Source organism: Salarias fasciatus, chromosome 6 (assembly GCF_902148845.1).
Source record: "Salarias fasciatus chromosome 6, fSalaFa1.1, whole genome shotgun sequence".
Taxonomy (NCBI): Eukaryota; Metazoa; Chordata; class Actinopteri; order Blenniiformes; family Blenniidae; genus Salarias; species Salarias fasciatus.
The window spans coordinates 19,197,911-19,225,424 of NC_043750.1; the positions used below are offsets into that span (position 1 = coordinate 19,197,911).

The 27,514-nt window shown below is 40.3% G+C and overlaps 1 protein-coding gene across 4 annotated transcripts; it reads right to left on the reverse strand.

Annotated features, from left to right (window-relative positions):
• Window positions 1-777: 777 nt before the first annotated feature.
• LOC115390073 (RING finger protein 24-like) lies at window positions 778-27,285 on the reverse strand. 4 transcript variants are annotated; one of them, XM_030093739.1, is made up of 6 exons: window positions 26,871-27,285; window positions 13,161-13,310; window positions 10,259-10,301; window positions 9,481-9,522; window positions 4,536-4,615; window positions 778-3,624 (listed from the first exon to the last, which is right to left on the reverse strand). In XM_030093739.1, the coding sequence occupies exons 2-6, from the start codon at window positions 13,301-13,303 to the stop codon at window positions 3,483-3,485; spliced, it is 450 nt and encodes a 149-aa protein (XP_029949599.1). In that variant the 5' UTR covers window positions 13,304-13,310; window positions 26,871-27,285; the 3' UTR covers window positions 778-3,482. The 4 variants fall into 4 exon arrangements, with proteins under 4 accessions (XP_029949599.1, XP_029949598.1, XP_029949597.1 ...); XM_030093738.1 differs by having other exon boundaries at window positions 26,875-27,284; XM_030093737.1 differs by lacking the exon at window positions 26,871-27,285 and adding an exon at window positions 16,204-16,442.
• Window positions 27,286-27,514: the final 229 nt, after the last annotated feature.

A 27,514-nucleotide genomic window follows, 5' to 3' on the forward strand; every position in this document is an offset into this window, starting at 1 on the left:
CGTCTATTTATAACGGAGCTGAAGCAGAAGCAACACTGACGTCAGTGGTGGGAAGCTGTTTATTACGGTACTTCATTCAGAACTGGCTGTTTCCATTCTTTCATTTCTCCATAGAGATACGCCCCCTCTTATCTCTTTTCCTGCTAAAAAAAAAAAAAAAAGGGCAGAACCTTCTTCTCTGGTTGGCTTTGATTCATAGACTTCCATTCATCTTGGCACTGTCCCTTCAGTGGGACTGGGGCAGCACGGAGGAAGAAAACGTGAAATTTACAATCGAGACACAAGATTTAAGATGGCCTTAAGATGGCAGGAAGTGTCAGCTGCCATTTAAGTGTATACGAAGAAGCACTTTTCATGTGCACCGTATGTATAAATACATTACTAACAACACTACCGTCTACACACATCGAACAACTGTGGTATTAGTGGCAAATCGACAGCATGCGTTCACATTGCATCTCCTCGCAGTCTTTCCTTTCTCTCGTACGTACATTCAAAGACAAAGCTGTAAGACTGGCGTTACCAGTCGTGGACAGTGGAAGAAGAGCCGGCCGATGCGGAGAGTCATGTGACCGATCGTCCCGATTCTCATTAATATAACATCAGCTGTGAGATATAAGTTGAATTAAACAGTCACGGCCACTTCAAAACCAAAACATGAGGAAGTAAAAAGGTACCGAAAGCTTCACCTCACGCGACGTATTAACACAAGGCCCTGATGCTGTGTATGTTGTTCAAAATGTTCCTCAACAAGGGCAAGTATCGATGGCCTCGTCCTTTTTTTTTTTTTTTTTGTAACTGTGGCAGTTTTGTTGTTCAAACATGTTAAATCCAGGCGAGAGGTTTTCTTTTTGATGGAAGCATTGTGAGGACAAACCAGCCGCTGACACAGAGGCAAACTGCTTTGTGAACTCGTCTGACATTTTCACCTTGCTGCCGCATTAGTGTCTGACCGCAACAACGGTCAGCAGCCTGTGTGTGTGTGTGTGTGCGTGTGTGAGTAACAACGCATATCTGCCACGGAAAGTCTGATGGGAAAATGTGATTGTGTTGTTAAAGGTTCAATCCCAAATTTGTAGATTTGTATTCCAGTGGTTTAGAGTTATTAATGCACATTTAGTTTTGGTAAATTTCTCCAAAAATCTCAGTTGATTACGCAACTTTAAATAGCTTACAAATGAAGAAAACATTTTAAATTTTGTTAACTATAGTTCGCTATCTTCATTCAAATTAAAGTTTTTTTAAAAGGACGTGAAAAAATGGTCTGATTCATCTCAATCTTTTTTTTCAAACGACACTTATGAGCCGCGTGTCGACACACGACCGTTTTGACAGATGCAGGCAGCAGGAAGGCATGTCAACAACTCCACAAAAGCAGGGCTCTGAGTCAACATGTGTGTGGCACAAAACAAAAGCACCCTGTACCGTATGGAGAGAGAGAGAGAGAGAGAGAGAGAGAGAGAGAGAGAGAGAGAGAGAGAGAGAGAGAGAGAGAGAGAGAGAGAGAGAGAGCGACAGAGAGACGAAAGCACCAGAATACTGCAGGCAAAAAGCTCCACTACCCTGTAAGTGTGTGTGTGTGTGTGTGTGTGTGTGTGTGTGTGTGTGTGTGTGTGTGTGTGAATGGAAACGCTGTTTCATTACAACCTGCTGACCGCTGACTGCGTGGCAGCTGGGAGGGGTATTAAGCAGCTAACTGCCCACGTACGTCGGGCCAAAGATATGCTGATGATCTGCCGAGGGCAGTGTGTGTGTGTGTGTGTGACGCATGTGCCAATCCAGACTCCACCGTCGTCACCTGGACCAACAAATTAGAATAAATAAATATAATAAATAAAAAGCCACTGGGGAAAAAAAAAGTGGAGAGGAGAAAAATGAATAGTAACAGTGGACGGAGTAACATTTTAGGAGAGTCTGAGTGCGTTACTAATATGAGCTGTCAGCGGTGTGTGTTGCCTTTAGCAGGTTCAATTAAATTCACATTTGTTACTTTCAGTAAAAGTTTCAGTCTCGACATGATGCAAGCCACTAAAACATTTACGCAACTGTTTCAATGAGATTAAAGGATGCAGCAGCAGCAGCAGCAGCAAAGGGAAAGTGGAACATTAGGATCACGTTGGAGATTTATGGTTAATGCTGCATTATTCCTACAATACCTGTCTAAAGAGTGTATCGCAGGATGAATGCATCAATACTGGTCATGATATTATCACGGAAGCTACTTTGAAATTTAGACGTATGTTGGAAATGTCCTGAAATCACGAGTTACTGTCGGATACATACAGATTTTTCTGTAATTCTAGAATTTGTTCAAGCTGAGATGTTTCCAACTCAAAAGCAGAAGCCCTGAAAGGAGATGGAAAATTATCGAGTGGATGTCGGTCTGTCCGCACTCCTACTTCACATTTCTGATGAAACACACACTGGTGTGTCAAGACCAAGCTGGGGAAACTCCCAAAGCAGCACTGTGATCAAACTGTGACGCCATTTCTTTTCTCCCAGCGCCGGAAGAAAGACGAATTTCTCCGTTCCTGCTGAGTATCTACAGAGATTTTTGTTTTCTGCATCACCGACAGGCAGCAGCTGCACTGAGATTCCTGAAACACCGGTGCCGAGGGAAGGAGATCTGTCACGTATAAAGTGTATTAGTGTTTCTGTGTAAAAAACAATAAATTCTGGGGTTTAACACATTCAAAACCTTTCACATTTAGGCAGACATAAAGTTCAGAAGTTCTTTTGTGTGTGTGTGTGTGCAACATGATCTGATCACTGACCATTTTGCACATTTCTTGACACCTACAGTCATAAATGTTTATTCCCTTTAAATTTTTTCTGTTTTTTGTTGTTGTCGTTGTACAGAAACGAAGGATTACCAGAACTAAATCAGAAAACATATTTAGTTGGAGACAGAAAAAAATAGTCACTGATAAAATATACAACATCACATTGGAACGAAAATCCACAAGCAAAAAGGGTTTGACTTTTCATAAAGTGCTTGTTTAAAAAAAAAAAAAAAAAGTCATCTAGTTTATTGAAGTTCTTGGCTTTTTTTTGTTGTTGTCTTCCTCCTGGTCTTTCGCTGGTGTTCCCAGAAAGGTGCTTTGGTTGTGAAAAAAGTTATCGAACATATGTTGGTCGATAGTGAAACTTCTTCTATGTCAGTTCTTCTTCATTGTCCGTAAAATAAAAGGAGAAGAAAAAAAAATAAAATAAAATAGCGACAACATTTCCAGTCACAGTCGACATCTGGAAATCCTTTCAGAACCAAAAGCAGAGATGAGAGCGGCGATGACGGCTGCACTTTCACTGTGAACATCTGTGCAGTACCTTTCAGTCTCTCCAGTTTGTTCACACACTCAAGGTGTACCTGTACAGGTGAGAGCACGAGCGAGGGGAGGCAAGTGTGTGCATCTGTGTGTGTGTGTGTGTGTGTGTGTGTGTGTGTGTGTTTGTAGTGTACTGTCAGAAAAGGTGGGCGTCTGCTACACCAAGTTCTCGATGCCGGGCAGAGGCTGCTGTATGGGCACGGGGGGCTCCGAGCCGCCGGCCTGCTGGGCCAGCTGCAGGACGGGCATGTTGCACAGCGGACACACCTTCCTCACCTCCAGCCACTTGATGAGGCACCTGGAAGAAAGCGCACGAGAACCATTTCTATACGAGCGTTCCCCAGCGTTCAATTGAAAGGGCTCAATCAGAGAGATTCAATCACGCTGATCGGGCTTCTTAGGGCAGGATCTGAAGCAAGCAGGACAGGAACCCATCAGAACCAGGCTTCATGAAAACTACAGAGAGCCACTGATCAACCAAGAATATACTTAAAAGTGCAACTAATTTTTTCAGAATCGTGACTCAGAGTAAGCCAAATGGCTGGCTCATTCTGCAAAACCTCCACAGCGACACTGGGTTCGATTACTGGAGCTGCTCCGCTGATTCTTCGACATATTTAGGTGTTATGTGGAAAGACATGTTACAATCTATTACTGGATGCTCAGTGGATTGATTGCCTTATGGATTTAATTCAGAATACTATGTTTCCCAAATAGTTTCTGTCTTTGTCTAGAATTGATATAAAAAGCACTGTCATAAAGAAAGTATTTGATTATTTAATAAAAGAGGACATTTTCACTCAAACAGGAGATTCGGAGGCTCCCACCACTCCTGCTGCAGAAGAACTAGGCCAAGGGAGTGTCATGCTGATATAAACAACTCTGTTGGAATGGTAGGGGACTGGGGGAGAGGGGAGGAGGGAGGGAGGGAGGCTGTTTGAGCAATCCATCATGTCCTGTGTATTTCCTAACCTGACGGCACTTGGCTAATGTGCTGAAATGATCCAATATTAAGGCTTTTTCTTAAATGTCTCCTTATCTAAGTTCACTGCATTAAAAGTACAGGTGAAAAACACAATGAAACTCAATTTTCCCAAAGATATCTCTACTTATCTACGTGCTCATGCGTGTGTGTGTGTGTGTGTGTGTGTGTGTGTGTGTGTGTGTGCGTGTGTGTGTCTGTAAAAGTCAACAAAGCCTTGTACTCACTTCCTATGAAAGGCATGTTTGCAGGGACAAATCCCCAGCTCATCTTTCTGTTTGAACTCCTCCAAGCACACTGCACAGATCTGTGAGACAGAGATTTAAAGAGACGTTCATTAAAAAGACATTTCACCTCGTTAACATTTCATTTCACTTTTGTCCCGGTGGACGGCAAACAAGCAACGCGAAGAGCAAAGGTCAGGAACAAACACAAAAACTAACGTCTGCAAATATAAAACCGACGCAGGAAAAAAAAAAAAAAAAAAAAAGCGGAGCTGCAGCTGACCCACTGTCTGCTGGTTATATAACTGTAACCCCCGATGGGGACATGCTAGGTAGTGGCCAGAGGATAATACATTTAGAATTGTTGTTTTCTTAAGAGGGAAACTTTTTTCCCATGGATGTCAAAGCTTTCAGCACTGAACGCATTCAAGGAGTAGAAAAAAGTCACATTTCATCAGAAAATGTGAAAAATAAGACTGTAGTTTATGGCTATTTTAATAATTAGATGATTCCAAGCTACTTTTTGTTTTGCTTTTTTACAGCTTCAGGCTGCAGTGATAAAATAAGCTTCGTGCCATCGCTCGGTTTGACCAAACACTTTTCCTAATGTCGAAACTCATCCCTTCATCTTCATCTCCATCCTCATCTGCAGAGACCAAGATACAGAAAATACAGCGGGCAGCTTGTTCGTCCAATCAAACTCGTTTCTTGCAATCGGGAGATACAGAGGCCTGGCAAAAGTCAACTGGCAAATGAAAACAAAGCAGATACTATTTAAACTCAGCTTTCGCTTCATGTGATACGGAGTGACACACATCCCTGCAAAAATATTATCTTATCGGTGGAAGACTCCGTGTGCTCGGGACAGTCTATGTAAACCTCTGGACCACATGACGTCTGCCACAGGAATACACTGACTGCACATCCTGAGCGCTGGAAGCGGAGCTGTCACCCTCAGATTCTCATCTGAGCCTCACCATTTAGATTCCCCTTCAAATCTTCAGTTTATTCTCGCTGAGTGCCCGTGAAATAAAATACTGTTCTAATAAGTGAGCAAGTCATCCAGAAATCGCTTAATGGTTCATTCTTCATATTGAATTCCCTCCCTGTCTCTTAACGTAGTGAGATGTCGGATATCTGAAGACTCACATTCCACTCCAGTGTCCTCCTGCATTGAAACGTGTTTCTCTTCTACAAACAGCTTGAACAGATGAAGGAATCTTTGGCCACAACCTCAGCTTTCTCTCAGCTTTTTGAAGCATTTTTCTCAGAAATCAGACCTTAGACATGGCTTCCCTTCCCTGAGCATGAGCTAAAAATGATTGATGAGTCAACTTTGAAATATGAGGAAAGTTTTTAGGTAACCTGTCAACGAAAAGAAGAGAGTCTACTATTTCTGCTTTAAGCCTCTTGAAAAATATCCATTACATTTCAGTGACAAACAAGAGAAACTGTGAGAAAATCTGCGAAAATGACTAAAGCGTTCCCATCCCAATCTTCAGCTTCACCCAATCAGAAGGAGCACTTTCATGGTCGACTTTGAATCAAGCACTTTCCCTTTGAGCCGTCTCACCCTGCAACTATTACTCTTTGAGCCACACAACTTCTTTCTTTTTTCCTCCACTCTATTTTAGAGGAGGTGGATGGACAACTGTGAATGAAAAGAACAGTATGGGGGCTCTTAGCCTCCTCGAGGAGTTCTGGACACAAAACAATCCCGTGTTCAAGTGTCTGCTTTGCTCTCTTTATTAATGAATAGATCAATGTTCTTTTTCACCCCGGTGCCTTGTCTGGGGTGTCAGACTCGGAGTTAAGATCTGGCACCCTTTGCCAACTCTCCATAAAACCGTTTTTCTTTTTTGTCACTGGTAACTGAATTAATCCTGTAAGCTTCAGCAAGAACCCATCGAGTACATTTAACGGAAATAACTATAGAATAACTTTTACCAGAAAGAAAAATGTTACAGCGATGTTAACCTGTGTCAATGTCCTTATTGAGATTGATTCTCCAGAGAAAACCGAACAGATTGAGATTATAACAGGAGTCAGTCAAAGCAAGAGAATAATGAAAAGCTGTGAAAATCCCTCAGTAATCCTGAAAAGCAATTTAGTTTCTGAGAGCCTTTTGTCTCTTTTAGAAAGAGTGAATTCAGGCCACTGGGCATCTCCACCATCAACAACTTGTTGCTTTGCACAAATAATAGTATACTTCTATCACCTCTTTATTTACATTAACATTTATCATACAACTTAGTTTCAAAAACAGAATATTTGAAGAGTTCATTCCTCATCATTTTAAAGCAGACAGTTCCCACAGACTTTTACATAAATAGCAATAACACACCGTCTACCAGGAAGTTGTTTAACTTTGACAATTTAAATAGACCATTACACTGAACTTCATCATTTCAGATATGAATTATTTTAGATAAATATATGAAACACACTATTATCGGTTCAACTCTAAACAAAAACAGAAATGTAACCAGCTGCCCAGGTCAACTCATTCACAAAAAGCACAGTGTGTGTAGTGTGTCAGGGTCGTTACTCTGCACTGTCATCATTTTGAGTAAGAGAGTACAGGAGCAAGGCCAGTGCAGGACTGCTCCCTCCCAGATACCACACACACATATTTCTATTTATTGACAGAAAACACTCAGAGTTCTCCACATTCCAATAAGCAAAGTCTCCTATATCTTCAAGGGTCAACGTGTACTAATCGATTCTGCGCATCACTGCAGGTTTCTAATCCACAGTTAGTAACACTGCCTCCTCAAAAACATTCTAATGACCTTATGAATATTCATAGGGAGTTGGAAATTTCCATATCATCCCCACAGGGTGATTTCCATCTGCTGATTTGAGAGTTCAGTATTGTGCATCAGCAACTTTTCCAATGAGCAGCTGCGCTCGAAATATAACAGAAATGCAAAGATAAATGTCACAGCACTCACATACAGAGAGGGCTGCACTGTGGTCGAGGGAATGTCATCAAACGGGAAAGAGCTAAGCTTTACTGAATGTAAAGTCTATACTTTTTAAAAGGGAAAGCATAATGTACAGAATTGTATGCTGGGAGGAGAGGCACAGCTTGGAGGCTTGCCTTTGCTTTCTGACCAGAAGATAAACCATTTTGGCAACTCTGATCAGAAAAATAAATGAAATATCACACAAATATTAAGATTTATAGAATGTTATGATTATCTGTTATTCACTTTTAAGGGTGACAGGCGAATTTCAGCCTTAGTTCCGTTGCCTGGCAAAACTTGACAAAAAATAAACCAACAAGTCTTTTTTGTCTTGGAATAATGAATACACACATTAACTCCAAAGCATTCTATGTTTGTAACTTAAGGATATAAGCATCTCATTGGTCTTAAATTCTTCTGACCCATAACAATAACTGAACCCAAATCAACTAAAAGCAGATGAAATGAACGGAATACGAACAAATCTGGCAAAGCTGTTTGAGTTTCTTTCACACTGAGCTGAAGTACACATGACCTGTAAAGCAGTGTAAAGTACAGTGAAATGTTTAGACAACTTGGGCAATACCCGCATCTCTAGGGCAATCCTCCAGAGAGAGAAACTTTAAAAAAAATGGTCGTCCACTCAGGCCTAGTAGTCCACTCGTGTGCGTATTTTTATTTCCTTTAACAAACTCAGTTCATTCACACGACACCAATTGATGGATTCTCTTAGGCTTGTATTTTTAATCAGGCCGAGACGACACGTGTGATTATGTAATAACGGTCAGGTGGACACTCGAGATTTAATCGCTGCATTTCACATGACCGAGTCAAAACGAGATGTGTTTGAGGAAGATCACTGTCAGACTGGATGAAACAGAACAACTTTCAGAGGCTGATATTCTCTGAACCCACACATTTACATCGCTGCCGTGCATAGATCGCCAGTCGCTTTCACGTGGACGTGGTTCAAGGATACTCCAGAAAACATTACATAAGCTTTCTCCTCTTCAAACCTGAAGACCTTTAAGTTTGTAATGATACACCGAGTACTGCTGCAGCATCATATCGCTCAGGGCTTGACAGGGGCTAGACACTAGGTTTTCAGTTCGGGGGGGGGGGGGCTTAGCACCAAGCAGATACACAGGATGTGAGAAATGCATCAATTAAATAAACTAATTACTCTCAGTTATAACTGACTGGACGTCTGGAGGTTGGTTTCTGGAGAGTCTTCAGCTGGTAGTAAATGAAGCCACCAATTAAAGCAGCTCCTGATTACCAAGAACCAGAGTTCAGAGACTAAACAGAGCTGTAACTTCAGAAACAGATTGAGGGCTTCTGATTTAGTGATAGGGGAGGATCTAAGTCTGTTTGTCATCCATCACTCCAAGAGTAGAGAAACTGTGTCGTGAAAAACAGGTTCACCTTCTCACTATTTTAACCTGTTAGTGATGTGAGAGACTGAGTTGTGAGTGACAAGCCGAGTTATATATATCTACTGGATGACTATAACTGTTGTGATGTAGGTTTGTCAGTTTTCTACCAGTGGTTGAAAGACGTGGAAATAAATATTGAACCACTTCAGGTTTTGAGCTGTTTGTTCAACAAACTGTGTCAGTGTTCACACCGTTTGTAGTAACCTGAAGATGAAGGAAACGCTCTGGTATGAAGCTTCAGAACTCCAGACTTGATTAACAGGCACTGCACAGAAAATCTCACAGCACACACTAACTGGTTAACTCCTTAACTTCCTGCAGACCTGCTGAAACTCCAGGACCCCACTGAATATGTAGGCCTTTTTTTTTGCAAAAAAAAAAGTAATAAAACACCGAATTATTCAGGGGGGCTTCAGTCCCCTAAAATAGGGGTAATGACGCCACTGGTGCTTGACTTTGAATCAAGCAAGTGCTCAATATATTTTGGCTTCCGATACAAAACATGGAGGAAAACAGCATAAAACGAAGAAGATGAGAGCTTACCTCATGCAAGTTTAACTCTTTGACTTTTTCCTTCTGAATGACCTGGAAGGCATAACAAGAGATAAAGAGATCAGCAGCTGACCAGCACTAATGATACAAATCAGCTCATGCAAATGTGGATTACAATAAATCAACCAATCGGAAGGCTAGAAACGTCTCATTTACAGTAAGTGCTTTCACAAAAGCCTGTGTGTTCATACATTTACTCTAAACTGCTGTGTGTGATATAAACACTCGATAGTCTGAAAACGCACAGAGATTTTAGCTGTTAATGCAAGCTGAGTGAGAAATTATAGATAATGAGCATCGTAATATTAAGTGTGTGTGTCTGTGCATGTGCCTGTGTGTGCATTTGTGCATGCGTGTTTCCCTGTGACATGCTTAGGTTTCATTTAATGCTGGCATTACATAACTGAAGGACACGACAGTCCAGCGTCTGCCCTCTAGTTTTTTTTCTAGCTTTGCAGGCGAGCCTCTAAACAGATTCAAAGCTCCAGCTAAGCCATTTATTCCATTTCATTTGGGAGTACAACTTCTATACACGTTTCTTAAATCAACTAAATCCACTGAACACTATATATTTAAAACACAGGAGCTGTTCCACGAGTCAGCAAATCATTACACCGGCCAGCTAAGAAAAAAGTCTGCAAAATCCTCCATGTAAGCTGAACTATTTTAAGCTGACAGATTTTTTTTGGCAGATATCTGGTTATAAATCATTTCTGGTTTTGTGTGTGTGTGTGTGTGTGTGTGTGTGTGTGTGTGTGTGAGATCTTACTTGTTTGTATGCATATAACTCCTTGTGCGCCTGGTGCCGTAACCTGGGAAAACGCAAAGACAAGAACGGCTTCCTGATTAGCCAGAGACCCCATCAACAAACTTTAAAGCAAAGATAAACATCTCAAACATGCTGGAAAAGAAGAGGAGAATAATACTTTTTTTTTGTTTGTTTTTAATTATTATTGCCAAAAACTTGCCTAATGGTAAAAAGCATAAATACCATTGTGGTAATAAGTAAGCGCTTTAACTAAAAGGCAAGTCTTACACCATATTGCTTAAAGTTTAAACTTTCAAAATGTTGCTTCTCATAAAAAGACAGCCAAACAAAGGAGCAACATGTACATTTTTTAAACAAATGTTTAAGAAATCTACAATTTCTTCACTAATAACTGATCAAACATGAAACAGATTATCAAATTACAGAGTCGGAATGAACAATGCATCACTGTGAATGTTTGAGATGTTGTTTCAGCTTAGTAATAACAACACAAGGCTGAGTTACTTATTGACAAATCTCCCCCAAAAGGTCTGAAGGCTTTGATATCTGGTCAAAAAAATATATATCGCGCCTTACAGTAAAATATATACTTACAACTCCCAAAATACATTGAATCACATATCAGAGTATTAGTACAGTTGTTGATGCACTTGAAGGCTTTGTGCGACTCCCGAGTAAGAAGGAGCGCACTGACACACACAACCACGGTATAATTTACAATCCCATTCAGTGAACACAGAGAAAACAGGAAGGGCACTGAATAGGAACATTTTATATACTGAGAGAAAGAAAAAAACAGACATAAAAATAAGTAAGAAACATAGACCAAAGAGAGAGATAGGAGAACTTCATAGGTTTGTAAGATTTACCTCCAATACAAGTAACCTTAACCTCTCGCAGCAGAGTGAGAGGGATCTGTAAAACAAGCAGCACAGTCTAGGAGAAAAACTGACATTTTGAAAGAAGTCAGCAGGTAAAGGTGCAGAGTCTCCCGGGCTTAGAGGACACGGCCACGCATGTATGGATCATGGAGGGGGGGAGTGGATGAAGGTGAAGATTACTTAAGATTAAATATAAAATAACTGTGGGCAGAATCTATCGAGAACTAAGATCCACTCCAGCTCAAATAACCGTGATTAGAAAATCCCTATTTATAAATCCTCAATGCTTTTTATTGACTTTGTGGTTAACGGGCATTTAATGCATAACTACTGGACTGATGAGGGCTAACAGCTACATTTCTTCACCCTTCATGATATGTTCATGAATTTACAATCCAACTTCTCCCTTTTCTTACTGCCAGAAGCGTCAAGCACTCAAGAAACACAGCGTGTCCTTATATAATGCACATTTCCCACCTGTGTGTGTGGACTGGAGACTCACTAACACATGTGGTAGAGTTTGTGCGTGAAAGTCTGCCTCGTGTCGAAAAGGGAATGTCTTTCTCTGTGAGAATTTCACATGCGACCTGTAACTGGTCACCTCACTGATCCCTGCATCCCACTCTCAGTGGGAACAAAAGTCGCAGTGTGTCACTGTACAGAAATACTTCACCAGGGTAAATGAAGTTCTGTCAATAATAAATAATTTGGGTAATATTTAACAAATACCCAACTGTGTTTTGTGAGAATAGCTAAAAAAAAAATAGAGTTGGGAAGTATATTCATCATGGTGCATTTAAGGTAAGAGATTCTGGACCAGTCCTTTGGGAGACTGCATCTTTAGAAGCCTTTTATGGAGCAAAAAGCGCTCTCTGCCTTTTACGACTGAATCAGGCATCGTGATTTCCTGTATTGAATCATGGTACTGCATCAAAGTCATGAGAACTATTTTCGCAGCTAGATGCAGAATTGCATGAACATAGAAGTAGGTAATCTACTTACCGTTTGCCCTGCAGGGTAAGATTTGTCAGGGTGGCGAGAGGAGATTTGGGGGAGAACGGCTGCTTCTTGCTGTCTTTGATAAAAAAAACTCCGGAAATTATTTTTTCGTCAGTTTGCTGCTGCCAGAAGAAAACAACTGGAGCAGCAGCATAAAGAGTGGTGTCAAAATAATGGGCAAACGAAATGCTACTAAGAATTTCCTTTTTTTTTTCTCATTTGGAAAATAATTGCCAAATTAGATTTCTCTCAAATATCAGTTCGAAATGATCTCCAACTCATCCGACAGTCAATTTATTTAGATGGTGTGGGATGAGATAAGGAGGTTAAAAGGTACATACAAAGAATTTATTATTACTACTTTCTTTGACGCCAAGTGCCATGATTTTGATGTTGCAGAAAGGAAATTTTCGATCCTCTTAGAACCTCATATCTGTTCAGCAATGAAGTCGCCAATTGTTGTATCAACGCTAACTTCTCCAAACTGTGCTGTTGAAACACTTTGTACATTTGTAACAGGCTCCCAGCAAAGAAAACACAAAAACACACATTCCTACAAAGAAGAAAAAGAATAGTGTCTGTAACGGGGCATGTTCAAAACAAAGTGTTGGTCATGAATCAAATTATCATTATACGTGCCGTGTAACTGCGCACTCACATAACAAGACCAGGTTGTATACACAGTATGTTCTGTTCTAAACCTCACAGAGGAATTTCTTTTGACTTTTAAAAAATTTCCATTAACATTAGACTGTTACACAGACCAACAGTCATACCTGCTTATTATCGAACTGTTCTAATAATGAATCCATTAGGTCCCATGGCCAATGATTTTTTTTGTTTGTTTAAAAATCTGAGAAATCTCATTCAGTTTAATTTCTTTTTGAAATACAAGTTAATGCATTGTAGGTTGTTTTTTTTTTCCATGTTTCCTGGGAAGAGAAACCCCTGTTAAGTTATTTTGTGTCGGAAGGTCACATTACAAGAATTTCATCTGAGGGTAGTGGAGGCATGACTCTTACCTTATTAAGTAGCAGCAGAAGAGGAGGCTGAGGATGAAGACAAAGATGGCCGTCCCAAACACCACGATGTAGATATTCAGGGGAAGGTTCTGGAACCCTATATTTGGCATTTTGAAACTGTAGTGTGGGAACTCGGAGCTCATGGGTAGTCTGGATGAAGAGAGACAAATAAAATAGAGTAAACATTGATTAAATTTATATCACATAAACATTTTATCTCCTCACAGCCAGCATATCATTGGGAGTATTGGACTTTACCCAAGCTTTCTGGCTTCCTCCATCAGTCCTAAAACAGGTGTTGAAGGTGTGTGTTCTGTGTTTGCCAGGCATGGGTTTTATAGGCTCTATAAGTTCAAGCACCAATGCTCTAAAAAATGGATGGAATAAAATTAATGACTAAAATACCATATCGTCGCCCTCAGGTGAATGCAAGCCCACTGAAGGTTGTGTGCATTTTCTTAGATAACAAATGAAAGGTCAACATGATTGTGCAGAGACACCATTTAGAAATGAGCAAACAATTGTTTCTCAAGAACAGTAATAAGATTGAAGCACAAGCCCAGGATAAGGTCCATGAGTCAAGGTTGCATCAAAGCCTTTATATCCTAAGTTCATTAAACATTAGACAGTACTTATTCATCCATACACTCACAGGACACTAAGAGGTACACATTAACCCAGGGACTAAATGTATTTACACATAATAGAGATGACTTGGTGGTCCAGACCAATAATGAGACTCTGGAAGGAGATTTCAGTGATATGGTTGTTGGTTTCAGACAGGCTGGTGTTTTCTTTTCAGAAACGGCTGAGTTATTCTGATTTTCAGGTACGATATGAAAATGAGGAAATATTCAATGAGCAGCAGTTCTCTGGAACAAAATGCTTTGTTGATGCCACAGGTCAGAGGAGAGTGGCCAGACTGAGTTACTGTAGTCTTTCTGCTATCTCGAACCAAGTGGACATTCGTCACAACCAAGGTATGCAGAAGACATCTCTGACCACAGTACACAAATAAGAAAATGTCTTTTTCTGGACAAAAAGAGGTTGTGCCAAGGGTTGTGAAATACACATAGGTATTGTGGCAAATGTTTAAAATGACAAAATGTTTTTAAATGTTATTTGTCAGTTCATATACTGAGCTGCCAAACTGTTTCCTGGGGATTTAATTTATGTAAGTCAAAGCAAGACAGCACGGATCCATTGGTCAAGTGGTTTCACTCAACTCACCTATGGGACATGACTCAACATGTCTGAGTCCCACCCACAGAAAAAGGGGAGGGGAAGACAGGAATAACTTCTGCTCTTTTTGAAACCCTGTCTTGTGCCTCTTCCTTCCCAAACAACTTCATTCCTCTGTACTCTGATAGTGGAAAGTTGTGTAGGAGCTCTTAGGTCATGAAAGGTATACTGCTCAGGACAACCACGTCTTACCCAACCAAAACCCTGCTCGTGCAAACGCATAAATCTTTGTGACGGAAACATTTGATCAACTTTATTGTGAAAAGTTTCTATATAACATAGCAACAATGCTATATTCCTCATTTCATCTTGTTTATACAAAAAGAGAAAAAGGGGTGGGGTTTGCAAAAAGACTAAGACACCTGGGCCATGATATATAAGAAATAAATTATCTTTATGAAACGGCTAAAGGTTTTGGGTTTTTTAATGGCAAAGTACTAAGGTCCTCGTTTGATCAAATAAACACAAGTTGAAAAGAGATGAGATGGAATTTTGCCAGTTTAACAGGAAAAAACACAAGGAACTCTGGGTATCCTGGAGAAGACAATAGATTAGGATCAGCAAAACTTTTCAAAAATGATCATAGAACAGATATATATGCCATTAAAAGTCAGACCAAAGACCATAAGGAAAAAAGGAGCATGTGCCTAAAAAAAAAAGCATTTTTAAAGGAAAGCATCACCATGTCTTAAAGTCTCAAAGGGAACCATCTGTTGCTGAAGATAAATCTTTTGAAGGGACAAAAAGCTAAGACGGTAAAGAGTGTGTGTTCAGCCTTTGTGGAGTGGCAGATGAGATGTGGCAACCCTATGAGTGAGTCCGCTGCCATGGGAACTTGATCCAGGAGCTCCCACGAGGAAGCAGCGCCTCTTACACAGACCAGCGGAATGAAATTCTTGTCACTCTAGACATTTTTTAATAATACACCCACCATTCGCTTTCAGCAGTGTTAAAGAAGCCTGAAAAAGTATAAAAAGCACTGCAATAAAAGTAATGCACTGTAAAAAAGCTAATAAATGAAAAGACTAGGCCCTGAAGCCAGTGCTTTTTGGATGATGAAGAGTCTTGGCCTGAAAGACTAGGCTCATCTTAAATTTGCATTTATGGAACAATTGTGAACGGAACGAGTTATTTTAGTCACCATTTCAGCGGCTAACTAAATGTTACGCAACTGCTGCGTGTGATTTAATAGCTACAAACGGTGCCAGTCTGAGGACTAGCCCTATGATAGGGCTAGACACATGATGATAGAAATGACCTAGAAACTTAAAATGTAACTATGACTATAAGTATTTAAAATGCCTCAATAAACACACGTAATTGAAATCCACACTGTGTCATTTGATAAGTATGTAATCTAGCACAATGTGTTAGTGCAGATGCTTGAAAATTCAACTTACAATCTGAGTAAAGAGAATAAACAGAATGAACATATTGCAGTTTAAAACATAGTACTTGCTAAGTACATGCTAATACACCACTATTATTTTTATTTTCAATGATCTCAATAAACCTTGAAGGAATGGTGTGTATGTTTTTAATATTGAGTGTTTTAAAGTTAATTCAAATTCAAATGTAGCCTGTTTTCTCATGTATTTGAGCAAAATTTAATGTTTTATTGGTCAGAGGCTTTTAAAATTCTGACATCAACTCAGATGTACTTATATTACACCTACTTTGAATTACGCAACCTCCCGGTAGGGTTCAGAGAAGTCCTGTACTGACAACAGAACTAAATTAACATACTTATCTGGTCACTTTTTCATCTAAAACACAGACAGAAACATAACCATTCACCTACCCTGGTGGGGCCGTCATTTTGATGAATAGAAAAGTCCGTTTAGCGTTGCAACACAGGCCTTTCAACAGGAAAATGACTCGTCCTCAAGAGCCTCAGCAGAGTGTTCGCTCCCAGTGACTGCTTTGGCCCACAGCCCTACTTTGCCCTGTTTATTAGGCCCCATACTAAATTCATGCCCCTCTCCACTCTGGCTCTTTAAGTATGCCACTCGAACAGTGCCACAACAAACCTGCTGTTTCGTTAATCTGACCTCAATCATACCATAATGCCACTTTCCTTGATTTTGACATACAGTTAATTAAATACTTCACCACACAAGACAGTTATTTAATAGACCTTATGTGACTTATGCTGACAAAAATAAATAACTGTCTTTGATGGGACAACTCTTCAGAGCTTTAAAATGAATGGCGGGACAGATACGCTGATCAAACCACTGGCAAAAGGTCACCACACAGGGGTCAGTCACCGTGAGAGCAGATTACACTGAAAAGCAGATTAAAACCATGTTCTGATCTGCACTGTGAAGCTGTGTACCTCACTCTGTGTCCCCGCCTAAGTATCATGATTCGCTGACAAGAAAACTGTGAGTATATCAAGTAATATAGAAATCTAATCCTATTGGAGTAAACAGCCCACATATCTCAAAAATGTATCTGGGTGTCAGATTCAGATCATCCAAACCAGGATTATATTATAGAGTGAACTCACATGAACTGTTTAAGATTACAGGCACACTTGTGCATACAGTACAAATATTGCTATGATAACTTCATGAAAGAGGAGAAAAAAAAATCATTAAAATTGTTTCAACATATTTTTCTCTGCAAAATTGGCTGCGAAATGGTGAAAATGATCATACGGGGTCATAAAAATATATGAGACCAGCACCAAGTTCTACATTCCCTCCTGGTCACTGCTACTAGGTAGCTTCCTCGCGTCTAAAAATATCCTGTTGGCTCTCTCTACTCAGAATAAAAACCAAACCTGCATGCCTCACTGAGAGAAGAACTATGAAAGTGAAACAGTGCTGACAGGGGTGTGTGCACTGTGCTAAAATAACACTCCACAAGTATGCAACACACCTTACATTAAACATGATCATTTGTGTTCCAAATGTGGCCAGATGGCAGCGGAGTCTTCGGTTTGGGAAAGATTTGATTTCTATCGACTCATCCCACCCTTTCTTCCCCGATCTGCTTCTGCCACTCAAGCATTTTCACATCTCCTCACCTTGTTATGTAACCAACAACAGCACGACGCTCAGCACATCGCATTCATGGGAAAAAAGCATAAGTGGCCTAATCTCCTTTCACATGTAGCAAAAGCATTCCTGTGTTATGATGGAGTTGGAAAAAGGTACTCCCCTTCAAAAGAAAGACGAAAATATAACCTTTAAATCCTACTGTTCTGCTTGCAAATCCTGAGGTTCTATTTGCTCTGTGAGATAAGTGATAAGATAAGAACATTCTGTGTCACTTGACTGAATTACTGTACCCAGATGCAAGGTTTGAGTCTAGCTTCATACGCTGGTGCTAAGAATAGAGTCTGTGAGAAATACTTCAAAATATTGTCAGCATGATCACTTGGAATCATGAGTGATTTATACAAAACCAAATAGAATTTTTTTATTCCATCTAGTCCAATAAAGAAGCTATAAAAACAAACTGTTGAGATAAACTTCACAAAATACCCCGAGAGAAACACAATAATAACAATTAAAACAAAATCATCAGTTACATGAAAACAGTGAATGACTGAGTAAAGAACTAGGGGCGTCCTGATCAGACTTTTTTGGCAGTATGATCCTAATACTTCACCAATATCACATTTTAAATGTGCTATTTCTGTTTAAAAAAAAAAAAACAAAACACATTTCTAGCACCATTTCTACTCCTTGAAAAACTTTTCTGACCTTTTATGAACATCAACACCTCTTGAAAGCAGCACTTATAATTTCGTTATTTTTATTTTACTGACTTGATGCAGCATCATTTTTACATTTTAGGTCCAGAAAGGTTTATAATCAGACACCAACGTTGTGAAAATAATAAAAATAGTTTTCATGTGATCCAGATGTTGATGGTAAATCTACATTTTACTGAAGATGTGCTGTTAAATTCAGAAGTGAGCCCAAACGCTCATTGTCACTGTTGTCAATCTTGCTCAGGAAAACTACTGACAGCAACAGCAGTACGCTTGTGCAGTATGGCATAATTCCAGAGAATTTGCAGATTTTCAGTGACTCACAATACCATTGTTGTGAAACAAACAGCCAAAACAACAAAAACTAAGCCATTCACGCCAGAAATCATCGAAATACTCACATTTTAGAAAATATTTTGAATCACATATTCTTAAAAATAACAGAACTATGTCAGCCAGGCAGTAATAATTTATCCAGGAATAAATTAAAATCCGATTCAGAACCATTGTGTGGCTGTTACAGGACGCAGTTTTTTAACTGGAACAAGCTATAGATAAGTTGATGTTCTCAACAGATGACCCTGAATCATTCTTGCTCAGTCATCACACACATCACTAAGATGAAGTGCTGACGAGAACAAGATCAAGAACAAGAGAAAACAGTTTGTAACCCATTATCCTCCGTGGAAGCGGTGGTTGAACCATCTGCACACACATGACTTGGATTAATGATCACCTTTCAAAACCACTGAAAACTACAGCTGCTTAGTTTCAACAAACACCAAAATCGGTTAAGCATTTGGCTCTTGTACTTCCAGTAATGATTTACTGTTTCAGTATTTTAAGGATTGCCAAATTAAACGGAGAGAAATAAACAAATCGCCGGGCTTTGTTCACAGGATTAAGTTGTTTCTGTCCACAACAAGAGATTCACGAGATGCTTGTCCATGTGAGGTGGAAATTTCCACTAGCAGCCCCAGCCCTGAGATTTGCACATCTGAAACTTAATATGGCAAAGGCCAGCAACAAGAAAAAAAAGGGGCCTCAAGAGCAGAGAGACAGACAGGAGGACAGAAAGAGAGAGAGAGAGAGAGAGAGAGAGAGAGAGAGAGAGAGAGAGAGAGAGAGAGAGAGAGAGAGAGAGAGAGAGAGATTCTTCTACATGAGATGGCTTTAGAAGGTTAAATGTCCACAGTTAAATGATATCTAACCCATAAAAACAAACACTGTGGCATGTGGTAAACAACTTTTCGCACAATGTAAACCTAACAGATCATTGTGTTGTATGACGATGAAAAAAATTCAAACCGAATCGTCTCGATGGATCTCTGATGCAGATGTGGGTTGAAGCTCTTGGTGAAAAAATCTTATCTTGGGGAAAAAAAACAAACTTTTTCTTCGACTAAAATGGTAATAAAAGAAAAGACTCACTCCTTAAAAAAAAAAAAAAAAAAAAACGAATATACATTTATATATATATATAATATATGCTCATGTATCGAATTACCAGTATGGAAGAAGTCAACAGTACTCTTACACATGCGTCAAAAAAAGCTTGTTTTTCCCTACTTGGCCAAAGTTCCGCAGAAAGTAGGTCAGTGTAACTGTAACTGCAGTTATGGAGATGGAGGAGGCACGGGACCTGAATGAAGCTGATTGGGTCAAGCTGATGTGGACCGCCGACAAAATACCAACTGCTGTACCTACGTCCAGTGTTGCTTTATTTATAGACACGGTGACAACCATGAATCATACCCTGTTAGGAGTAATGCTCATCATTGTTTCCGAGGCATTTATTTCGAGCCCTTTTTTGTCGTGTAACAACTATTGAGTGAAGTACTCCATTTCTGAATAAGTCACGTCTGAGCTTTATTCATTGGTAAGAATGATGCATGCTCGTATTAACTTTAAAGGATTAACAGAGGCTACAGTTCTACACCAGATGTGAGGAAAAATAATTAAGAAAATGAATCTCCAAATACTGCTAAAAATTTCTTTGAATTTGTCTTCTGTGTTGTTCATAAACTCTCATTAACTGAGGGAAGTAGACTACACCATAGGCGCTGTTCCAGCTTTTCATATTTGCACTGCTTTCAAATCCGAAATGAGCTACAAATTTTCAGGTGAGCACACTCTGTAACATTTTCACTGTCTCAAATAGAAGATAAACAATTGTGAGGACTTTGATGGTGGCTGTTGGTGTGCAGGTCCTCTGTGTCACGGTAAAACGCTGGCACATACTAGGCTTTTTCCTTGGACTTTAATGTTCCGCTCTCCATTAGCCAGTTAATTTTAACCCCATGAAGGCACCAGGACTATTTGGTACATAACATTTTGTTTGCAGCCTCCAGTACATTGTGGCTGTCATCACCCCAGATTCAGTGTAAAGTGACATCTTATAATCAAACTTAATTTTATGAAATCCAGTGTTGTAATACATGGCTAAAATAGCCTGTAGGGGCCTTTATCCACCAATGCTCATTGCATTTTTGAATTAGCTTAGTGTGGTGGATCAACACTGAGAAGCTCTGTGTTCTGAGATTTATAGCGTGCATAAAGCTTTCTTTCTTACATCTCAGGAGCCTCAGCCTATTCGAGGCATTTATAATACCCCTGCATGTATACGTTTGTCTCACTGAGCTTCTCACATGTTTGTGGTGGTTGTTTTTCCTGCACATGGAAGGTATACAACTACTCACAGATAGATTAGAAACAATAAATAAATCAACAACAACCACTAGAAATCCCACATTTAATGGGAAAACAAAACCAGGAACAAGGGCTTGTATGAAAGTGCACTAAAACCACAATGAGCATTTCTGCAAGTAAAATCCTAGTGTTTTCAAAAACATAATTTTGCATAAAAATTAATCCAAAGATTCAATAATACAATTTGCAAATCATTTTTTCCCCCCAATTCCCAAATCGGGAAACATTTTTGATCATCTGTGAATTCACTGTTGCATATTTACTTCAAAGCTTGTGTGTGAAAAAGAGGATGAATGTAACCTTTTAACAATTGCCTGGCTAAGATATGTCATTCACGTCCAAGCAAAAACTGAAAGGTTTTCTCAGCCCATGTCTATATTTACTCTCTCTTTCCCTCCCTCCACTCCAAGTCCATCAATCCTCAGCGCACTGATAGTAACACAAGCTGACACAAACACAAGACAACTGACACACACAGCTGTCTGGAAGCACTCTTGTCTTGTCTACAGTGTCACATTTTCTGAAGGGTAATTTTATCCTTCCAATGCTTCTCATTTGACTGTTAAGGCTTAACTTTTTGGATTCTTTTTATCTCTATGGATGTTTGTTTACTTTGTGGGTATGCACACACAACTTTTAAACCAATAGTGGTGAGAAATACATTTAAAAATAACTGACTTCACCGAGTACTATCACCAAACAAGTATATACATACAAACTGTGGCACTCTGCAGTACTATGCAACGCTGTTTCACATCTACCTACTTTAGAGAAACAGGACCCTCAGTCGGTGAAACGCAGGGTCACAGTCACTATTAATAAAACTTGCAGTCATGTGAGGGTGACTAAGCTAAGCCGAAACATGAAAACAGCCTGAACCTGGTTCAAGTCGTATCACTTATTAGGGTCATGTGCCACTCACCCAGAGGAAATAAACAAACGTGCAAAACCCAGACAAAACAATAAGAGGTCACACATCTGTGACTGAAAAATTGTTTTAAAGCACGTTTTCTGATGGACATGAGCGGCATACCTACACGGTGAATCCATTTTAAGCACCAAAGATGTCACACTCAAATGTCATTTAAGAAATGAGTGCTTAGGTTGGCCAGGTTCCATGTGCTTGAAGCCAAGTGCAACAGCTGTATGAGTAGTGGATGCGTACATTATCCATATCAGCCGCTGATGGCGCTGCAAGATAACAGGAAAAGGGGGCACTCGAAGAGCGACCCTGAATGAGTACAGGCTTTGTACAAGTCTATTTACTTACACTTGACCCAGATCAAACAGTTCCACATGGTAGCAAACAGGACTTTTAACTTTTGACATCGACTTCATTTGGTCATCTAGTGTTGAAATATAGATACAAATTCAAAATGAACACACAATCCACCTTTTTCCTACACTGCTGTCAATTTGGTACATATGAATACACATCTACACCTTTACAATTTATAAATACAAAACATCACTATACAGTTTGGGTGGTTGTTTCTGAAACTGACCGAAATTTCACAGAGTTTTCACGTCAACCTGAACGTTGTATTTGTGGAAATAGCCCTTTGTTTAGCTACTTGTGATCTATAGATGATGCATATTTAGAATATGTTGAAAAAGCTCATCCTGTTCAAGTATCTCACAAGTATTTGTCACATCATTTGATGGTGTAACACTACATGTAGTAATGCTCTCTTTTACTTAAACTAGGCATTCACACAATTTTTAGCCCACTTGCAGAAATTAACAACATTCCCACTGACTAACAGGCTTCGCAATGTGGGTGTTCACAAGCTGAGCACGTCAGCGTCATCTCTGTAAAAGCAATCTCTTCATTCTCAGTTCTATAGAAATAAGTTGCCAAAAATCATACGTAAACTCTACTTTCAGCCAATCTAAAGACCCTCGGCAGATGTCCTTTACATACCAGAGCAACTACTTAATGCGCTTTGTAGAAAAACAGCAAGGCCACAGGAAGACCATTATATTCCTGTTCCATCAGTCTATGACGTTACTGTTACATCAGCCAATTGCGTTACTGTTACACCAGCCCATGGCGTTACCGTTACATCAGACCAATGTTGCAATATATCTGACAGTAAATGAAGAAACATTTCAGTCCACTGCTTCCTGTATGGAAAATATATTTAGCAATATCATGTACTTAGGTCAGCTGGATGTTTTAATATCTTATACCTCTAAAAATAACTACAAGTATAAATACTAGCTTGTCGGATAAATTCCAAGAAATCAGAGCAGATTTTTCTGTCAGCGAAGAAGTTATTAAAGCTAGAGTAATTCAGTCTTCTCTACTGTTCTTCTGACTTGAATTTAATTTTTTTGAAGCCTCTAACATAAAAACAGACTGAAAATGCTTAACAATTGGATTTATTTCTACCTGCTTTGGAATAGTTTAATGATGTTGATCCTCATGCTTCTGCTTGAAGCGTGAGAATCTGAATTTATCAGAATGAGTCGACACAGGTCACGGTTACATGGTGTTTTTAATTTGGAATTAGTTTATTCCAAATTAAGTAATTCCAAATTATATTTACTAGCTTCGTGTTTACATGGGAAAAACTAAGGATTAAATTCGCTTTCATGCTGGGGGTTGTGAAGCATTCTGATTGAACAGAGCGCGGACGCGACATACTTACATATAAAAAAAAAAACAGACCCCGGTGCCGGTGTCTCTTACTTTTTCTTTCTTGATTAACTTTGAGGCTATCTTGGAATATTGCGCCATTACGAGGGTATGAGCCTGCGAGCATGTGCAGAATGACCAGAATAAAGTCATATCCAATTTTCCGTTTATTCCTCTCTTGAATGAGAATAAATAAACATGTTTACATGGTCATTTTTAAGTGGAATTAACTCCTATTTGAGATTAAAGAGGAATTAATGCATCTAAAAAGCAAAGCATCAGTAACACATTTGTGTAGACATTCAAAGAGGTGCTATGTGTAACCACTCCAGATCAAGATAAGGCCAGATCTCTGCAGATGCTATCTACCAATGAGCCTTTGTGATGAGCTCCTACAGCTGATGAATGGCTGTTGCCACAAAGTTTTTATGTTGAATCTCTTTGTTGATTCCCATAGAGCAACTTCTGTTTCAAAGTGATTGATGAATAAAGGTTGTCTAAATACTGCTGGCCTTGTTTGCAGAGGAAAGGATATTCAACAGAGTTTTAAATCACTTTTTTTTTCTTTGTTGTGGTCCAAACACAGTCACATGCACTGTAAGTATTACGCCTAAAAGCTAAACAAAATTTTCACTCCTCCAGCTACATAGACTTATGGTTGTGTTTTTAACCAACCTTTAATTAAATTTGTTCAGTCTATAAAACACACAATCCCTCAACTGTTTGAGCCTTGGAATGACAGAACTGCTAAAACAGTCCTGGCTGTTTATCTATATAATCGCTTCATAATTGCTTTAACAGCTGCTTCCAGTCATAAGTCAGCCCCCACTTGCAAAGTGTGGACGATTATGGTATATCAATCAGGAAAATCACATCAGTTTTCCTGTGAAATCATTGATAGAGCTCTGGTCATGTATTTAAGGATGTAATATGACTGTCAATTCAGTGCACACAAAGTTAAACAGCTAAAATACCATCACATGCAGGTGAGACAGACCCGATCTCCCACTTAATGACAGAGAAACACAAAAGATATTGTTTGGTGCACTTACATACTTTATACAAGGTAGATTGATTTCTCAGAGACACAGTAAATCCTGGAGAGTCCTGATAAGAGCTACCAATCAATGTTTTTCTCATTCCTGGACATGACGAAGAGCTACAGTCACATGTACATTGTTGTGTCTTAAGAGGTCAGTGCACACAAAGTTCAACGATTTTGAACTTCTGGCTACCTTCCAACTCGTGCTTTCATGTTGCACTCCAGCCAGTGGTCAGACCTCATTGCAACACCAACGCCAATCGCAAATGCTACACTTGCCCCGAGGGAAGTACATGAAAGTATTAGATGACAGAAAAGCTCTATGAAGCATGTTGAGCGTGATATATTTGGTCTAGTGTGGCACAGTGTTACAACGGTGAGCCTAACAGGAGGTTCCCGTTAGTAACCTGCTGGGCTGACTGAAGGAGGTCTTTCTGAGAGGAGTGTCAGTGTTCTTTGTGTGCGATCGTTGCGGCTACTCTGACTTTCTCCCACAATATATAGACATAAACGGTTGGTCAGCATTAATTGGCCATTTTAAAACAGCCACAAGCACCTGTGGGTGGTTGTCTGTCTCTCTCAATGAGCCTAGTGATGGACATGTGAGCTTTGCAGTGTGCGTCTCTGGAAAGGCAGGTACAGATATAACTGAACTGATGGTATTTTTGGAAAGACTGAAAATACCCCGACAGAACAAATCTTTTTTCATGCAAAATAGTTCTAATTTCCACAGCGTCATGGTGCAACTCCACATCAGTGATTGCAACATGACTTTCTCAGATTACAGAGGTTGGACCCACCTAAGACTCTTTGTCCAGTCGAGGCCCTGAAAGGCTGCTCTACATGTTATAGGCTTCCTACAGGCTGCACATTTTTAGAAACCTGTCAAACTTGTGCACAGTAAGAAACCACGATGAAATATGTCAATATCTAGGAATAGCATGACTCTATATGTCATCTACCGATGTCCACAGTGCCTTCAGGAGAGAAACTAATGAAACTATATCAGAAATCCAGCTGTTGCTACAGTAGCATTAAAGGACATAAACATGAGGTACAGAAGCAGAGAATCTGGACGTGGTAATGGACAAGCCTTGTATTGAGGTTTAGCTTCAATAGAAGACATCTTTCAGATGCTAATGTAACTAAGTCACCGTGGGTTGTAGGTATAACCATTTTGTGGTATAATAAAGTCTCTCTGCTCCACCCCACCTGAATCTGACTAATGACAATGTAGAAAAACTTCAATAGGTCTATCACGACAACACTGCTCTATTTTGTTAAGTAAATTGTGCAATTTAAATACCAAGATGCTAATCTGGATTATTCACTGACAAGATTTGTTATGCAAAGAGGCAGGGGGGAAACCAGCATGTTTGCATTGTTACAGCAAGTGTGAAAGTGCTTTAAATTAAATTAAAATCTGGTATGAGAAACATTTATTGTCTAGCACAGTGAGCTCATTCTAAGCCGACCCATCTTTCCAACTTCTACACCACTTTCCTCATTGTTGTTTGTGGAGTTCTGGGCTGATCCCAGCTGAAGGCAGGTTACACCCTGGACAGGCCAAACCCACAGAGACAGACACTATCACACAGGAACAATTTGCTAATACAAACTAAAATCAGAGAGAAGAGGCAAACTCCACCGAGAAAGCCTGAGAGACTACTTAGTGTTTGTTTACAAAGCATGGATGTCATTGATTATATGCTGATTAAACCCTAACTTGCTGACATTTGCTCTGGTGTCCCACCCACAGGCAGATCTGTGTGTGTGTGTGTTTTCTCTCTCTCTGCTGTGTGGTTAACAGTGGGCTGAAGATGAACCTGGGTGGATGCTTCTCTCTCTGGATCAGTGACTGCAGGAAGAAAAAAAACAGTGAGGAGGGCATCAGTCAGCCCGCCGGCTCTCTGCTCCACCACAACCGTGGAGTTCAGCGACAGCCAGTTAAAAGTAATCCCCGACATAACGCTACCGACACCAGGGTGTCATCTCCGTGTAGGAGCCCGTTAAAGGAGTCCTTTAAGGAGCTCCTTAAAGAACGGGAGGCAAACGGGGCGTAGGCTGGCTAGCTAGCCGCTGACACGGCTAGCCGCGAATGGCATAGCTTCACTGGATGTGAGCGGTTCACTAGATTTATTTTTATTTAAAGAATTTAAAATGGACTTGAAGCAAATCGGAAATATCCACACGTCACTCTGTAGAAATCCTCACTGAGAGACTAAAGTGTTTGCGGAATGTGTTGTTTGTTGTAACTGGACAGCATCGGCGCAGCTTCCCAACTTTGACGTTAACAGTTAAAAAGCTAGTAGCTAAGGAGAGGGGGGACAGAGAAGGACCACCATCCACTCACCGGCGATCCCCAGCTCTGCGCGGAGAGGCGGGCTGCTCTTATCGCTTCCTTCACACAACTGGATGGCCAGAGGAGTCAACCCGCGGCGAGTCAATACGGAGTGAAAACAAAAGTCTCTCCTGTACGAAGAAAAAAAAAATCGCCCTATCTCAACGGAATCGGATCCCGGTTGGGGGGCGACCTCATCCCACAGCCCCCAGCCTGTGATGGCAACACTCTGGACTGTCTGGATCCGAAAAAGAAGGGGGGCAGAGAGGCAGGAGTGTGAGAAGGAACCGTAACGGGCGAATGTTTGGAGGCTTGTGGCTCCCAGATACTCCTAGTTGGCTATGGTGGTCGCTCTTGGCCGTCTGCACGGTTCGCACGTACACGTTCTGTAGCCCAGCCCACTCCCACTGCGACCAGTGCGGAGATCCCTCCTCCTCCCAGTGGAGTCACAGCGATGCGGGAGAGGCGGCAGGAGCTTTTGAGGACAGCGTGTTCGAGGCGGAGTGATGCTGGACACGGAGGGAGGGATAGAGAGAGAGGAGGAGGAGGAGGAAGGAGGGGGAGGAGGAGGAGGGGGATGATGCACATGTCACGTAGCTGACTGACTGTGAATCGCATGAAGGTTGGAGCTTGAGAGGAAGAACACGTCCAC